This window comes from Grammomys surdaster, unplaced genomic scaffold (genome assembly GCF_004785775.1).
Source record: "Grammomys surdaster isolate TR1022 unplaced genomic scaffold, NIH_TR_1.0 126113, whole genome shotgun sequence".
Taxonomy (NCBI): Eukaryota; Metazoa; Chordata; class Mammalia; order Rodentia; family Muridae; genus Grammomys; species Grammomys surdaster.
In genome coordinates, this window is record NW_021620921.1 from 1,828,131 (window position 1) to 1,846,930 (window position 18,800).

General features: G+C 38.5%; 1 protein-coding gene across 2 annotated transcripts in view; it reads left to right on the forward strand.

The window, feature by feature from the left end:
• Me1 (malic enzyme 1) overlaps nucleotides 1-18,800 on the forward strand; it is a 118,877-nt gene that overhangs the window by 33,417 nt on the left and 66,660 nt on the right. For both annotated transcript variants that reach the window (XM_028756186.1, XM_028756187.1), the window contains exons 4-5: nucleotides 12,766-12,841; nucleotides 16,251-16,412. In XM_028756186.1, coding sequence (XP_028612019.1) covers nucleotides 12,766-12,841; nucleotides 16,251-16,412 — 238 coding nt within the window. The remainder of the gene's footprint in view (nucleotides 1-12,765; nucleotides 12,842-16,250; nucleotides 16,413-18,800) is intronic.

Consider the following 18,800-nt stretch of genomic DNA (forward strand, 5'->3'; position numbering starts at 1 on the left):
ATACGAAAAGGTTCAGCCAGGGCATAGCAGCCCTTTGGGGTCCTACACCCACTATCCTTTCTTATCTGGAGAACCTTTGGCTTTCTGCATAAAAATAGTGGCACTGCTCTGATGGAAACCGCTGCCCTTCCATCATTGTCTCTGCCATTTCCTGTCATGTTCCCAGTTCATAGTTTATATTGGCCTTCTATCAGACTTGCATTCCACAGCCATCGAGTAACTGAACATTGTTTTCTTTGCGTTGCCAATAAATGTTAGATAGGATGTATGTGCTTTCCTTTGAAAGTGAGAGTTACATTTTTTCTTCTGTATTTCCTTACTATTTGTAATTTTTGCAAGGAAACCTAATCTGTCAGCCTCAAAATGGCACTAAGTAAGAAAGCCATTTAGGTAGGATTTGGGAACTCAAATAGAAAGTGCCAAAGTGCCGGGTGAGTACTTGACAGGTAGTTGGTGCTTATACAGTTGTTTTCCTGTAGGTATGTGTCTACTGTATGTGTGGCTATTTCTCCTCTTTTTTTTTTCTTGTCTCATTTTTAGTATTGCCTCATACCTGTGTGTATTTTTATTTTTTTCCCATATACTGTCTTGCTTGAAACAATTTCAGTATGTGTTTTTTAATGGACTTACTTTTATTTTATGTATACTGTGTACTTTCTTTGTGTGTATGTAAGTGTACTGTGTACATACTGTTGAGTCAACAGAGGAACATCAGATCTAGAACTGGAATTACAGACAGTTGTGAGCCACCATGTGGGTACTGGAAGCTGAATCTAGGTCCACTGCAAGAGCAGCAAGTGCTTTTAATTCACTGAGTCATTTCTCTTACCTCCCATTTCAGTATGTCTTATTAGATATTTATGGGGATTCTTGAGAGGGTATAGGAGAATATCATTAATAGTGGGCTCTCTCTCATGGCATGGGTGTCAAGTTGGCCAGTCATTGGTTGACCACTCCCTCAATCTCTGCTCCATCTTTACCCCTGCACATCATGTAGGCAGGTCGAATTGTAGGTCAACGGTTTTGTGGGTGGGTTGGTGTCCCAATCCCTCCATTGGGTGTCTTTCCTGGTTATAGGAGGTGGCCATTTTAGGGTCCATATCTCCTACTGCCAGGAGCCTTAGCTAGCGTCACTCTCATAGATTCCTGGGAGTTTCCCTTGTCCTAGGTTTTCTAGCTTGTTCCAGAGATGCCCTCTGCCCTCCCTGCTCCATCCTACTTCTCTCTCCCTCTGTCTTTCCAGCGCTGAATCCCTCCTGTTCCCCTTCTACCCTACTCCCAGCCAGTTCTCTCCCTCCATACACTCCCAGTGTCTAGTTTATTTTCCCTTTTCAGTGAGAGTTGAGCATCCTCCCCTAGATCCTCCTTGTTACTTAGCCTCTTTGGGTCTGTGGATTATCACATGGATATTCTGTACTGTATGACTGATATCCACTTATAAGTGAATACATAACATGTGTGTCTTTTGGGGTCTGGGTTACCTCACTCAGGATGTCTTCTAGTTCCATCCACTTGCCTGCAAATTTTATGGTGATCTTGTTTTTTGGAGCTGTGTAATACTCCATTGTGTAAATGAAACAACCACATTTTCTTTATCCATCCATATTCTTTGGTTCAGGGACATCTAGGTTGTTTCTAATTCCTGACTCTTATGATTAAAGCTGTTGTGAACATAATTGAGCATGTGCCCTTGTGGGATGATGGAGTATCTTTTGGGTATATGCTCAGGAATATTATAGCTGGCCCTTGAGGTAGACCTATTGTCAATTTTCTGAAAAACTACCAAATTGATTTCCAAAGTGGTTACACAAGTTTGCAGTCCTGTTCCCCTTTCTCCACATCCTTGCCAGCATTAGCTGTCACTTGAGTTTCTTATTTTAGCCATTCTGACAGGTGTAAGATGGAATCTCATACTACATTTTCCTGATGGCTAAGGACGTTGAACACTTCTTTAAGTACTTCCCAGCCATTAGAAATTCTTCTGTCAAAAATTCTCTGTTTAGCTCTGTACCCCATTTTCCAGTTGGGTTATTTGGTTTGTTGGTATGTAATTTCTTGAGTTCTTTATACATTTTGGATATCAGCCCTTTGTCAGCTATAGGATTGGTGAAGATCTTTTCCCATTCTGCAGACTGTTGTTTTGCCCTATTTATTGCCAGTGTCCTTTGCCTTACAGACGGTTTTAGGTACACGAGGTCTCATTTGTTAATTGTTGATGTTAGTGCCTGAGCTATTGGTGTTCTGTTTAAGAACTTGTCTATTAGGAAAGCCTGTGCATTCAAGGCTATCCCCCACTTTTGCGTCTATCAGATTTAGTGTATCTAGTTTTATGTTGAAGTCTTTGATCCACTTGGACTTGAGTTTTGTAAAGGGTGATAAATAATGGTTTATTTGCATTCTGTATGCAGAGATCCAGTTAGACCAGCAAACTTTGTTGAAGATGCTTTCAGTTTTCTATTGTATAGTTTGTCTTCTCTGTCAAAAATCACCTACTAAGTTCAATTCAGTTGTCCATGTACTCATAGATGTTGGGCTGTCCAATGGAGCATGGACTACCTACAGGGAACCACATTCTTAAAGAAAATTGACTCTTCATTTCCCAGAATCCATCAACTGTCAATAGCCCCTCTGCTAAGAGTGGAGGTTTGTGAGTTCCTTACCCCTTACCCCTCAAGGCAGCCATAACTACCATGAGCTCCTGAATGGAGTGTTTAGAAGATACTGTTTTGCTCCAGTCCTCCTGCAGACCTAACCTTCTTTTCACTGCCTCCTCCATGGTGGTTGCTGAGCCTTTAGGGAAAGGGTGTGATATAAATGTCATGCAACACAAATAGTTAATTCTCTTCACTTTGAGAAGTCGTGAGTTTCTGAGTTACTGTTATTGCACAAAGAAACTTCTCTGAGGAGGTTTGAGAGCTACAGGAGTCTATGGATAGAGCAATCCCATTTAGAGGATAGTTTGATACTATGTCCATTGATCAGGAAAATAGTAGTATGTTCATCTGTGGGTTCTGTGAGTTTCGCAGCCATAAGTTCTTGGCCAGATTTACCATAGCAGGCATGTGTTTCCTCTTGTGGAGTGGACTTGAATCAGAAAGTGGTTGGTTACCTCCATAACATTTATGCTGATCTTTATTGTAACTCACAGGGTTCTCAGCTAAGTTACATTGTTGATTATTGATAATGATGATGATGATGGTGATGATGATGCCTACAACCTTCATAGTACCTTCCAGTATTAATGGCAGGGAGTAAGCTTCTTGTTCAGTATCAACTTGATTTCTCCATGTACAGTAACCAAAGTGTGTGGTGAGACAGAGGTTCTTTATTTAGCCAGGCTGGCCTTATGAACATCCTTTCTCAAAATATTAAAAATTGAATTCATTTACCTTTAATCTGTCATTTGTCATTGGAGATGTTTATTTTGTACCTAGAAGCTATAGATTGTTAAAAAAAAATAAGGCATATATGTATGCATGCATATCTTAAGTAATAGCAAGTGGGAAACTTATACATTATGAAAAGACAAACCTCTCTATAAAGAATACTTGCCATTTATAATTCACACAGATTGATATAGCCTGTTGTAGTGGTATAAATGATAATGGCCTCCATAGGGTAATATATTTGCATGCTGTATGGAACTGTTTGGGGAAGGATTGGGTAATGTGGCTTTATTATAGGAAGTGTCTCACTCTGGGGTGGGCTTTGAGGTGTCCAAAGCCCGTGCCAGGCCCAGTCTCTCTCTCTCTCTGCCTCCAGCTTGTGGTTCAGATGTAAGCTTTCAGTTACTACTCCAGCACCATGCCTGCCTGCCTGTTACCATGCTTCCAACCACGATGATAATGGACTAACTGTTTTACACTGTAAGCATTCCCCTAATTAAATGCTTTCTTTTATAGCTTGCCTTGGTCCTGTTGTCTCTTCACAACAATAGAAAAGTAACTAAGACACCTATAGAATACCAAACCATTTTTTTAAATATTACCTTTGTCTAGGCACGGTGGCACATATCTCTGATCTCAGCACTTGAGAGCTAGGAAGATTGCCACGAGCTCCAGTCCAGTCAGGGTGATGTAGCAAGACCTCATCTTAAACAAAAGAAAACAATCCAAAGAAGCAAGGGAAACACTAGCATTATTAAGATGCTACTTATTTAAAGAGAATTGACTTTTGGAAATAGATAAAGAGGCAATAGGAAACTTGCCTTTGTCTAACAGCCTTAGATAAAAATGATCTTTAGCAAGCACCTTCACTAAACCCCAATCCCTCTCTTTTATTTCTAAATCTTCTAAGACTGATGCCGGAAGCACTTAGTCTGTTTGATTACCTTTCTTCCAAAGCTGGTGTGATGTCGTAATCCGTACCTCTTTCCCAGTGTATAGTTCTAAACATACTGGATGGTTCTCTGGTTGCCCAGTCACTGTTTCTCAGTTCCTGGCTGTCACTGAGATTTTTCACAACAGGGGCAGCACTGAGATCTCCAGTTACCAATTGCATGGTCCCAGCCCTAAAAGTGGTTTGACTCTTACTTAGTTCTTGCTGTTCTTTTCTAGGGTTTTGCTTCAAAACCTGACTTTTCCTACCTAGTCCTTTGATACCTGTCCTTTTGTTTAGAAGATGCTCCAAAATTGCACCCATGGATCACGTTGCCTGAAATGTTCTCTGTCGATTTTTGTTTTTGTCATACTTTAATTACCAGTAAGTTTATCTTCCTTTTTCTTTTCCTTAAGATTTAATTTTATTTTTAGTTAGGGGTTTGCATGTGTGTTATGAGAAAGTATGTGCAAGAGAGTACAGTACCCCAAGAAACCAGAAGAGTGTGTCAGATCCCCTGTAGATTGAGTAAAAGGCAGGCACTAATATGACCAGCCACTCTGTTGGTAGGAAGCAACCAGGTCCTTTGTAAGAGCCATGCATGCTCCTGACCTGTGAGCCACCTCTCCAGCATGGTTTTCTTTATTCTTTCCGTTACTCCATTTCCTGCTTTGATTTCTGTAAGAAATACAAATTACTGACTTACAGAGTTTCTAATCTAGTTGGAAAACATTCAAGGAAGTGAACATTTTTTGGGAGAGAGTGTTAAGCAGAGAGAAACAGCAAGTTTGTGCAGAATTCCAAATTCAGCTTGAGAATGTGATTCAGAAAATGACTGCAAGAGAAGCTGACACTTGCGCTGGCTATGGTGAGTGACTGGGAGCTGGTCTGGCAGTAAAGAGGAGCTGAACAGACTGGAAGGCTGCCTGACAAAATCCTTGAAAAAAATCACTGAAAGTTGGAAATGATGTGGTTCTCAGGCTGAATCAGTTGATCAGATGCCAAGAGCAAGGATGGGATTCAGAGGGGGAGATAAAGCCAGAGGCAAAGCATCAGAAACAGCAGGAACTTAGACAAAGTGGGCTTTGAAAGTGAGTCCAAGGGCTGGAGTAAAGCAGTTTCCCTAGGTCTTGGCTGATCATTAGAGTACGAGAAGCTTGAAGGAATTGAACACAGAAAACTTGGTACAGAACCCAGTTATCGCTACTCAAATCATCCAGGCTATGGTGGAGGTGGTGGCATGTTCCTCGCTACCTGCCCCAATATTCTGGGTTGCCGAATAAAAGACACACATATGTAGCCTCTATATTTTAATATGCCTTAAATAGCTTAAAGGCTGGGCCACTTCCTAACTTCCACGTGACTGGTGTACTTTCTGATAATCCCAACTCATTACTTGCTAAAACCTATATTCCATCTTGGCTACCCTGGACCCAGACCTGTAGCCCTCCTGGGCCATGATATCCGAGTTACATGATGGCTATGCTCTCTCTTCTGCACCTCTTAGGCCTGGTGTCTTTTTCTTCCTCCCCAGCATGGTGGCTGTATCCTTCCTCCTCCCTTGGTTCCTTCCCAGGAATTCTAAAAGTCCCACCCCTGTCTCCCTGGCTAGCCATTGTCTGCTAGTAACTTTATTTACCAATCAAAACTAACTGGAGACAGGTACCTTCAGTGTCTTACACGTGGGCCTGCAGATTCTCCTACATTTTGAGGACCCAATTAACATAATACAAGCAGCATTAGACTAAACTACAACTAAACCCAGCATCTAAAGCTGAGCAGGAACAAAAGACACTGAAGAAGACTGTGGGGTAGCAAATGGGCCAGCATCAGAGCTCATGGGACTAGAGGACAGGATATGGACACTTCCTAATACTATAATGAATAGTAGGCTCAGCTGGAAGGACTCTATAGTGGATCAGATAGTCAAGGCTATGTGCTAATCTATTGAGAAGCTAGAGGGTGAGAGTGAGGGACAGAGGTAAGCACTAGCTCTTTGTGGAGAGTGCAAGAGACACTGGAGGTACTTGAGGAAGGCAGGCTGAGGTGCGAGTCTCTTGATGATAGTAGGGACTGGAAGGGGTAGGTGCGTCTGACAGACATGGGTGGGTACTTTTATGAAACATAACTGTACAGAAGGAGTTGAAGAAAAGCCAGAACAGATGGATTGACTTGGATACTGAGGTTTGCAGAAAGGGTGTGATAGAAACAGAAATAAGTAAAGTAAGTAAGAGAGTTGAAGTTTGATGGCAGAAAGCCACGAACTCGAGACCAGTCTGAATAGTTTTGAAATACCTCATCTCAACAGTATCTGCCCTAAAAAATGGACTTAGAAGCCAAATTGAATACTCCCACTACACATGTCTGTGAACATTTGGACATTCAGTGTATTATATTTGTAACAGGTTCAACACTATTTAATAAAATATTAAACCATGAGCCCATATGAACAAGAATAAATTGCTAATTGAACAAAGAAACATCAAATATACAATTTTGAAGAGTTATTTTACTGAATGCATCTTATTTGCCAAAAGAAAAAGGAGTGATTCTGGGGTGAAACAACCTAAGTAAATTACCTTAATTAAATTATCAGAATGAGTATTCTTGGTATTGACAAACTGGGGCTGATGTCACTGATAATAAAAGCCACACATTTCTGTGGTGTTTTTTAGAAGCTGTATGAGCTCTGATCTAGTCACGGTGGAGCACCGCATATGCTCAGGATGGGCCGCATGTTGTAGGAAAGCACACTTGCAGGGTTGCAGAGATGGTTTAATGGCTAGACGTGAGTACCTTTCTTCCTGAGTGAGGACCTGTTTAGTTCTCATTACCCACTCAGGCAGCTCACAACTGCTTGAAATTCTAGCTCCAGGGGATCCAGAACTTCTGGCCTCCATGGGCACCACACTCATGCATGCATATCTACTCTCAGACATGCAGATACACATAATTAAACATAAAATAAACCTTTAAAAACTCAGTTGGAACTTGGAAAGATTAAGTCTAGAAAAGTTAAGGAAATACTGAGTCCAAGGTGGATGAGACCAAAAAGAAAAGTGCTATACTCTGGGTTTTGAAGTGGGCCCTTTTATTATATAGGGCATCATTGGGGTAGTTAGTGAAGTGCTGATGTCTCAAGACCAAATGGCAGTGATGAGTAAGTATTGATTGTCTAGGTATAATTTTGAAGAATATTTTTCTTTGTTGGAAATGCATTAATTAGCTGCTAGTGATTAAGCATCATATTGACTGTGTTTCAGGAAAAATAATTTCTTGTAATATAGTTTAAATGCTTTACAAACTTACTATAAGATAGGATTATATTGATCATACCTTCTTATTTTTCTATTCGTGTCATCTTTTTTAAAAGGTGGTTTTGAGTCAGGGCCTCATGTTTTAGCTTTTCACTATGCAGACCAGGCTTGCCTTGAACTCATGACTAACTCTCTGAGTCTGATTTCCAGGTGTAGGTATGCGTTAGTATGTCCAGCTTTCCTTTGGATTTCCTTTGGCTTCAGCTGTGCTGGCTAGCCTTCCTGTAGGATCTCTGTGTTGATGAGGACTCCTCTTCATCGCCCACTCTTCAACTGTGTGGTACTAATTTCTATGCCTTCCTCTTGGCTATTTTCTCTTTGTCCTTTAATCATTTCTTCTGGTACTTTCAACTTCCGACTTTTGGCTTTGTATCTTTATCCTGTTTTATCTCCTGGTTTTCGTAGACCTGCATTTTATCCAAACTTAGCCTTCTTAAGTATGGATGATCCTCAGTTACAGTGAGTTTATGCCCTGTTAAATTCATTTTAAGCTTAAAATTATAAGTGAAAAAATGCATTCATGGAATTTAGGATATGGCTTAGTGGTAGAATGCTTAATAGCGAGCCCTTGGGCCCATTCCCAGCATACTGAGAGGGAAAAGATGCACCTAACCTTCTGGGCATCCTCCTCTCTTAGCCACAAGCTGGTGATAGCATATTGCTGTGGAGCTGTGGCTGACTGGCAGCAATGGTTTACAGCTGGCCAGCTCATCAAGAGACTGTTGTGTCATATTTCACTAGTCCAGAAACCAGTCAAAGGTCAAATTCAGAGTAGGGTTCTTAATGAATATATAATGCCTTCCTACTATCACAAAGTCGAGAAACTGTAACACAAACCATGAGGTCTAGACAGTCTGCACTGCTCTCTCCATCAATTGTGGGCCTGTTGTACAACTCAACTTTACTCTCAAGGCTTACTTCCCAATGTATGTTCACATTTTGTGGAAAGTGGAATATAACTTTATTATTTTAAGAAATAACAGATGCAAGGAGGCATTATTATAAAAAGTTTCAGAATTGTTCTTTCCTCCAGTTGGCTCAGAAACAGGCCTATAAACTTGTTTTCCAAAGAAAATATAAGTCGTGTTACAATAGAAAGTTGCACGCTATGAAGTGAATTCCATTTGATATGTAATTCCATGGGGATATCTTCCAATATCATGGAGAATATTATCTTGCCTTCCAGATTTGTGTTGAGAGTAGAATATGTACAGTATTAGAGATTATGAAAAAAGTTTGAACTATGTGTATAAAAAAAGGTCTTCATTTTTAAAGTTGCCTCAGTTCTGACATGAAGTAGATTCCAAAATGTATCTTCAGTTGGCCTGTTTAACATACTTTGAACAGAACTCAGTGATTTTTAAGAAATTGTTCTGCAAGAATAGAGATAACAAGAGTTTTGAAGGCTGACATGTAGCTCAGTGGTGGGGAGTGTATATTGCATGCACAAGGCTCTGGTTTAGTTCCCAGAACACCATAGCTTTTCTATTGCAGTAGTTCTAAATAACTTATCTAAACTTGCTATATAACTTCCCTCCCTTTCCTTCCCTTCCTTTCTCTTCCTCCCTCTCTCTCTCCTTACTTTCTTCTTTTCTCTCTCTTTCTTCTCCCCACCTTTCGTGTGTGTGTGTTTGTTTTGTTTGTAGGATTAATGTTTCATGTTCAGTTGTATGCCAGGAAGTATGAGTTACTAATGTGCTGAAATCCTTTTGGATATCTCAGTAGGTTTCTAATCATGGGAACATTCCAGGAAGGATTACCAAGAACTCTTTAAGTTACTTGGCTTTGGTAGGACATTATAGACCTTTGACTCCTGAGCCACTTCCTAAAGCAAGCATTTGTGCTGTGAGTGAATCTCTGCTTAGTGTAACAGATCTTGGGTGGCCAAAAGGCTCTTTAGAAACTGAACCCAGATCTGCACATAATAAAACTTGACATTTGATTGGTGTTAATTTTGGTATCATTCATCATTCTTTATTTTAAATGATTAAGCTTCCTGAGAATGTTATTATTTGAAAATCTTGGCCAAAATACAACCTACAAGGAAATAGCATTTAATACTATAGTACCAAGAGCATCTTATATTTAGGCCCAAATATCTCACTTTAATTTTACAGTTCTTTATCTGCTGATTACATTGGGGCCTTAAAATGCATGTAACTTATGAGGAGCTTTTTACCATTTTGGAGAATTAGCAACTTCATGTGAGGCAGTAAGAAAACCAGGAAAAGATATAATTTGGTAAAAATTTATTTATTTATTTACTATTCTCTGAAAATTTTGTACACATGAACAGTATAATTTAATCAATATTTTTAGCCAATCATGAAAATTTTTCTTATAGAATTACTGCCATAATTTTTGGTTACTTACTTAATAAGTCAGTCTAGTGTATATGTAGATTTGTTTCATTTTTTTTCTGTGATTTTAAAAAATTTGGTTGTAGTGTATGGGAAGATAGTTCAATTGGTAAAGTGTTTGCTGTGTAAGTATGAGGATCTGAGTTTGAGCTTCAACATCTACATAAATAGCCAGGCACTGTCCCATGTGCTTGTGATCCCAATACTGGTAGGATATCTGAGTTCACTGGCGAGCCAACCTACTCTATATGGTAGGCAGTAAGAGATCCTGTCTTTAAAAAACAGCAGTAGTTAGCATATAAGGGATGGTACCTGAAGTTGTCTTCTGGTTTCCACATGGATACCTAAGTATGTGTGAACCTATACATACATGGCCATGTACACCTATGCACCAGTAGGCATGCACATGCAAGTACACACACACACACACACACACACTTTATAAATTAATTCAAATGTAAACAATACCATAATCAAGAGGATAGCTCTTATGAGGGAAGAGGGTTTTTGTTGTTGTTTTTATGAAACAAACAAACAAACAAACAAACCAGATGACTTTTAAATAGCTGGCAAGATTCTCATTGTTTAAATAGATATTATATAGGATGGTGGTTTTTATGGTCATTAAATTATACTTGTGTGTGGTTCTCTGTTTTGAATTATAATAATTCTAAAGCAAAAAAATGTTAAATGAAGACAAAGCATTTCCTCCACCTCAATTTTATTACATTAATGTGTGAAGCCACTTGTGAAACTTTCATAGGAAATGCAGTAAGGTAGACACTATAAAGGTTTCAGTTAGGTTGAAACAACAGATCAACAGAGAGAAACAAACAACAATCAAATAGTCAGGTGATTGCTGCAGAAAACAAGCATTCAGCCTTAGTCACTGGACTCTCTGATGTGTCTTCTCATCCTCCCATTGTGGAAATGAGGTGGAATCCATACCTGAAATGCCTGTGTTGTTTTGTCATTTCTTATCATGCTATTACATGTTTCTTATTTAGTTAAAGACTAAATGGATTCTAGATACTTCTCTTTTAAGTTTTCTTTGTTTTTTTTTTTTTTTAAAAAATTGTATGTCTGTGTCTGGGAACATGCACATGAGTACAGCTTCTTTCAAAGGCCAGAAGAGAGCTTCAGATTCCTTAGAGTTGGAATTCCAGGCAGTTGTGGGTTGCCTGACATGGGTGCTGGGAACCAAATACGAGTTGCAGCAAAAATAGCACATGGTCTTACCTACTGAGCCATCTCTTCAGGTTAAAATAATGTTTTTTCTTAGTGTGGTGTATTTATATTTCTATGTGAGTGTTATGCATGCTTATTATGTGTATACATGTTGCTATATAACTTGCAGGATCCAGAGGTCAGTATTGGTTATCTTCCTCGATTACTCTTTACCCTTTAAGAGATGTTGCAGAATATTTGTTCACACCGTGAACCCCAAGATTGTGTTGTTTACTGGAAAAACCTGTTTCTAGTTGTAGTGTAGCTCAACCTTAACACACCTTTAATCTCTCTGGCTGGAATACAGACACACCCTTAGTACACACCTTTCATCCCAGGCAGTGAAGATAAAATTAGTTTGTAGAAGGAAGCACCCCTGTTTGAAAGTGATGCTGATATCTTCTGAAGAACAGCAGGTAGATCATAATTCAAGGCAGTGTACCGTATAGACCATGACATGTTTCAAGGCACAGGCCAAGAAGATTTTGTACTTTTCCACCATCTGGCCCCTCTTACCCCCTCCCCTTGTGAAACATGCTATAAAAAAGCATTTCATGTTCAAAAATAAATAAATTATTTATAAAAAAAAAAAAAAAAAGAAAAAAAAAAAAGAAAGTGATGCTGAGTTGAGTGGCAGACAAAGTGATGATTCAGAGAAAGATTTGACAGACTAGGATATAACCAACTCTCATGAGCAGAGAGAGGAAAGGGAAGCTATAAGAGGAAGCAATGGAGAGAGAGAGAGAGAGAAAGAGAGAGAGAGAGAGAGAGAGAGAGAGAGAGAGAGAGAGAGAGAGAGAGAGATTGATTTTACAGGGAGAGTTTTATAGAGACCTATTGAAGAGAGAAAGAGCCAGAAGCCAGAGAATGAGGAGCCAGAAGATTTAACATATTGCCATAGTTGGTATAAGGCCAAGCAGAGCCATTCAGGAGAAGCTGAGAGAAGTCTGATCAAGTCAGTCAGCTTTGAGACAACTTTAAACCAGAACAGCTGAGTTGAGCTAGCCAGCCAGAGTTCAGAAAGGACCAGGAAGAGATGATCTTTTATAGTAGTAAAAGATCAAAAGGCCAAAACCACTCTAGGCCTAGAATAGATTTTAAGCAGAATAGAAGCTTCCAGGATTAGGCCTAGGTTAGCCGAAAGAGGTAGTAAGCATCAAGGACAATAATTACTTTAGGTGAATAAAAGATACTTTTACAAAGAAGGATCTTTCATTGAGTCTAAAGCTCACTGATTTGGCTTGGGTAACTGGCCAGTGAGCTTCAGGGATCTGTTTGTCTCTGCTCACTACACCGAGTGCCATGTCCAGTTTTGTGCAGTGTTAGATATCAAGCCCAGGGCTTCATGCATGACAGACGGGCCCTCTGCCAATTGAGCTACGTCTCAGCCTCTTATTTCCAGGACTTCTAGCCATTTTTTTAAGAAAACACGTTTTTAGTAGTATAATAAAAATGGAAATATATTAATTGATTTAAGTTTTTACTAATGTTCATAGTTGTTTAACAGATTTGAAGTAAATTACAACAATTTTTTTTCTTACTAGAGGCCTCTTTATTAGTATCCACGACAAAGGGCATATTGCTTCAGTTCTTAATGCATGGCCAGAAGATGTTGTCAAGGTAAGTTATCAGTGATTTTGCAATGAAGTAGTTTGTTTTTTTTATGACTCATGAAACAGTTTATATCATAGTCACAATCTCATTTGCTGGGAGCAGCATTGAATGTCACCTAATTAATATTTCTGATTTCTCTACAGTATATTAATTTTATTATAAAGCTGTTTAGAGACTCCCTGTAACTACAAGCTTTTCTACTTGGCCTCTTTGTTCCCCAGAATGATGTCTTTGAGACTGAATTATTTGTGAATAAATGCCGAGGGCATAAGCTGGGCCTTATTCTGACTAGCTCATGACTTAACTAACCCATTTATTCTACTCTGTGAGTGCCACATGACTGTTATACCCCTTCCTCAGGTTCATGCATCCATCTCCATCAGCATTCAGGGCAAATCTTTTCCTGCATGAGACTATCCCAGAATCCTCTCTCCCTGCTGGAACTCCCACCTCCTATTTCCTACCTAAGCTAATAGGCCATATTAACAGGTGGTGCTTCTGTACATTACACAAGAGATTCTCTCTACATTTCGCTGTTATTTCTAATTTATTAGTGTTTCATTCTTCATAAAGTCATTGTATAGTATATACATATATATGTTGAACCTGTAGGGCATATAATTTCTTTAAGCAAACTCCTTTATTGTATTTGTTGTGTTTGATGAGCCACCAAGCTCAGAGTAGGCAGAAGATACCTGTTAAATTATTCAATCAGTAAGTCCTTAAGGAGCTGTGAGTTAATGAAATATAAAATAATAATTCCTGAGGATGTGGTTGTGTATACTGCGTGTGTGCATGCGTGTGTGTGCATGCGTGCATGCGTGTGTGTGTGTGTGTGTGTTGTGTTCACTCCACAACCTTGGTTACTGGATCTGAACTCTGATCATACTTCTTGGCAAGTATTTTTACCTGCTGAGCCATACCCTGGCTTGATATTTTCCCCGAACCAGAAACTTGGAGAAGATTTTAAGAGTCAATAAGGTAGTTCAGAAAAATTGTCCTGGAGTGAGGTTCTAATCACTGCTTAACATCGAGGCCTTAGACAATCACCCTAGTCAGCACTTAGTTGTAATAGCATACTGAAAAGTAAGATATGGTCTTCACTGTGTAGATGAACACACATGGAACACAGGTAATTTACTAGATAAAATGTAAGTGTAAAGATGCTCTGTTTGCTTATTCTGAAGATAATTTTATGACAGAACATTTTGTCCTGCCAAGACCCTTTAATGTTGAAAAAATTTCAATAAGGCATAAACTAAACTAAGATAGAGATACCTTCAATTTTTTTTTTAAGTCTCAGTATGTGATTATAATTTAGTTAAGTAATGGTACTCCATGGGATAGGAGCCTAGGGAATAAATGTTAAGTACAACAACAGCAACAACAAAATGCCTTAAAAATCTTCATATTTAAGACATATTTCATTTAACGTAAATGTGCTCTCAAGTGAATGACAGTGTATAATTTTTAAAAACTTATTTTCAAAAAATTGAGACTGTTGAAAATTATATAGCTTCTGTGCTTTTAATGATCTGGAAAGCATTACATAAAATTATTCAGATTATAGGTAATTATGTAATAAAGTAACTCTCCTTGTGGAATACACCATTACAACATTTCTAAGTGTAGGCAGGCCATCTGGGTTCCCCATGTTGAGAAATGCATTTCTAAGTGTGGATCATCAGCAGTGCCTATAAGTGCTTCCATCTGTGACAGCACATGAAATACACTCATGGCTCTGAAAGCAACATCTGAGGTAGTTGGACACTGACGTTCTCCGTAAGAGTGTGAATATATTGACCAGTTGCAGCTAGGAGAAATTATGATCCCTTGAAATTAACAGGGAAAAGTTTTCAAAGATGGAGTATATGGAATATGCATGAATAATCTCACCTCTCTTAAATGTATTTATTTCTAAAACAATTTCAATAGTTGTATTTCACAATACACAAAAATTGAAGGCAGCACATCTCAACATCCCAGCAGTGCACTTTAAAGCATAGCTGTCAGAACAGTGTGGCAGAAAGCACCGTGATGAGCAGACCCAGCTGCTGCTTCTTTGGGAGCTCTTAGGCGATTCATTTAGGCCAAGATAGTTAGTTTTCTGATTTTTCATTTCATGATCTGTAAAGAGGAGGGACTCGAGTAAGCTCTAGATCCTCATTAACGTGCTGTGTCTTTCTGAGGATACGAACAGCTATGCTAATTTAAAATGTGAAATCCAAGTATTGTAAGTTCTTTATATGTCATGATTTCACTTTATGTACCAGTGAATTTACCTACTTATTGACTGTTTACTGAGTGCAAAATGTTGTGCCAGATGCTGGGATCATAGTAGCGAGCAGACAAAGCCACTCTGAAAGCACATGCATTAAGTTTGTTTTCAAACTAAGTAGAAGAGCTGGAATGATGATGGCTCAGCAGTTAGAATAGCTGGCTGCTATTCTCAGGACCATTAGCTTGATTCCCAGCACTCACAAACATCCAGTCCAAGGGACTCTGATGTCCTTTTCTGGCCTCTGTGGGCATTAAGCATGCATGTGATACATTGACTTAGAAGCAGGTGAAATACCCCCACGCACAAAATAAGTGAATTAAAAAAATAAGTAGGAAAGAGAAGCTTAAGTTCATTGCTTTTTCTAGGGTCAAATAACTGCTGTTCCATGGATATTTTGAATGCAGCACTTTATATTATGTAATAAATTTGGTTTTAATTCATTTTGTAGCCATGAATCATAAAGTGAAAACATTAAATGCATTAATTGTAATGATGTTTTCTAATGATGATATTAAATTCTGTAAAATAAGCCCTCTACATGAATAACATGTATGATTACTAAGTAAATAGAAATAAGCCAAGCAAAACTCATCAGTTCTAGGGAAAGGTCAAAAGATAATTAGTGTAGCAGACTGTCTTGGGCATGCTCTAGAGAGAACAGCACAGTGCCAGGAGCTTCTGGGACTAAGAAGTCAGTGTCTTGGGGCAGAGGTGTGACTATCTCATATACTTAGCACTTCTGCTGTATGTCATTACCGACCCTCCTGTAATTGCCCTGGGGGGCATTGGCTAGTCTGACAGCTGCCCTATGTTCTTTGTTTGCAGTTTTAGTTCTAGTTTTCTATTTGCCCTCTTGGTTGGAGAGTAAATTATTTGTGTTGTTTGAATTTCTTTTTCATGCCCTCTCTTTACAGTAATATAACTAATCATACATATAATTTTATATAATGCTCAGCATATATTGATCAAACCCATTTCTCCTCCCCATTCTTCCCTAATGGCTATGATTAAATATGCAGTTTATGTATATTTAATGTATGCTTTCTTGTAGCTCAGTGTTTAATTGGAAGGCATTACCTTTAGGATTAGAGACCAGGAATGAAGACAGACTTTTTGTCTTTTTCTTTTATCTAGGCTATTGTGGTAACTGATGGAGAGCGTATCCTTGGCTTGGGAGACCTTGGTTGTAATGGGATGGGCATCCCTGTGGGTAAACTGGCCCTGTACACAGCGTGCGGAGGAGTGAATCCACAACAATGTCTACCCATCACTTTGGACGTGGGAACAGAAAATGCGGTAAACAATTCAAGTGTACAAAACTACTAGCTGTCTTTAAAAATGGTGCCAAATTTTGCATTTTGAGATTGTGTTTCATAGGTTATCCCACTCCCCTCAATTCTGCCCCCAACAGTTATAAGAAAATTGCTTTTTCTGCTATTTTCTCACGTCTATAACAATTCATAGTTCATCTGCCTTAGTGGTCTCAAATCTTTTGAATAAGTATTGATGCCACTATTATTTGAAGCACATTAATTACTCTGAGATACCATGATTTCTAATTATTTTTACATTATAAAGGGTCTAATTTCATAGGTCTTATTAAACTTAATCGTATTATTGAGATCTTATTATTCTAGAAGTCTGTATTGATCCTGGGGTAGGTGATTTGGAGTATAGCTCAGTAATTTAAACAAGTAGTTATTATGTTTTTTATAATATACAAACAAAATCATATTTTGTACAGCTTCTGTACAGAGATGCCTATTTAACCTTTATTTAAGGAAATATTTTGATTTAAAATATGACTTCTGATATTTTCTTTTTCAGTACTAATAAAAATGATAGTTATCAAACTTAGCCTGTTTTAAAATGCTGTTTTAAAATTATATGTGTATATTGACATTAGGATTTGTCAAAGTAAGGCCAAGCAGTGGTGTTGCATGCCTTTAATCCAAGCACTTGGGAGGCAGAGGCAGGCAGATTTCTGAGTTCGAGCCAGCGTGGTCTACAGAGTGAGTTCCAGGACAGCCAGGGCTACACAGAGAAACCCTGTCTTGGAAAAAAAAATTGTCAAAGTAACTGCTACTTTAGTTTTTATATATCTTTTAAAGATTTATTTATTTATTTATTTATTTATTTATTTATTTATTTATTTAATGTGTATGAGTGCTGTATGTGCATGTACACCTGCATACCAGAAGAGGGCATCTGATCACATTACAGATGGTTATCAGCACCATGTGGTTGCTGGGAATTGAACTGAGGACCTGTGGAAGAGCAGCTAGTGCTCTTAACCGCTGAGCCATCTCCTCAACCCTAGTTTTTATGTTTTTAAAACAAGCTGAGATGATATATGGGAGTCAAGTTAAATAAAACCTACAAAATCTATGGTGTATCTTTTGCATGTTCCAGGGGTTACTAAAGAGGGATGAGAACTATCAAATAAGCATATAATAATTTGAACAGCTTTTAAATCTGTGCCTTTAAAATAATTCATTTATTTTTTACTCACTTTTGTGTGTATTTTGTTTAGATGGCTATGTTTGCACCACACACGTGCCTGGTGCTCATGATGTTTAGAAGTAGGTGTCAGAACTCCTGGAACTGGAGTGAGTTACAGGTGGTTTTGAGCCACACGTAGGTGCTGGAAACTGACCCAGCTCTCCTTCAAGAGCAGCCGATGCTCTTAATCAAAAGAGCCACTTTCCCAGTCCCCACCTGGGCCTCTTTTGCAAGGTTATCGATATTATGTGGACGTAGGGACACTTGATCACTGTTATCTACAATTCATTCTTACATTGATAGATTGCATGAATTATCAGAATCAAATGGTTTCATGAAGGTGGGTCTTAGAATTGTCAAGTTGACTGATTACCTTGTATTTTTTACACTGTCTGCTTTTTAAAGTAAGTCACATTATATTGGAGAATGCTACCTTTTATTTAATTTTCACTATTTGCGTCCAAATTTGTCCTTTTGTGTCACAAGTATTGTATTTTTATTTTTGCATATGGATATGATGTGCATGTGTCTATCTGTGTTTATGCGTGTGGGAGTACATTGGTGTAGATAGCCGTGTGTGTGTGCATGTGGAAATCAGAAATTAAATTGGGCAGCTAGTCACAATAAGGTTTTCATAATGCAAAGTATTCATGTCACTTCCTTTTGTGACAACCTATAAACTAGAATAATCTTCAGTCCCTTTTTTGGGGTGGGTTAGGATACAGAGTGATAGGTTCCATCACTGTGCCTCTGTATGTGTATGACACTCTAGCTTGCTCTCCTCCGTTGCCCTCCTCCACTGTCCCTCCATGTCATCTTCCTCTCCTCCGTCTGCTTTTGTTTTAAATTGCATTTTATATACATTAATTTTTGGCAATCAAAACTGTAAAAATATGCTACCTTTTCAAGTGTTATTTAATTTTTTTAATTAGAAATTTATAATAACAATTTCAAGTACGTTGTTATAAGAAAATTACATAGCATTCTAATTTTGAAATGGTCTTTTTCATAACTCTTAAACTCAACTATTATATTTATTTTCTCTCCTTTCTGCATGTTTGTGTGTGCATGTGTGTGTGTGTGTGTGTCTGTGTGTGTTAGAGGACAACCTATGGGAGTTGGCTCTTTCCTTCTACCCTGTGAATTCTGGGAATTGAACTCAGGGCATCTGGCTTAGTGGAA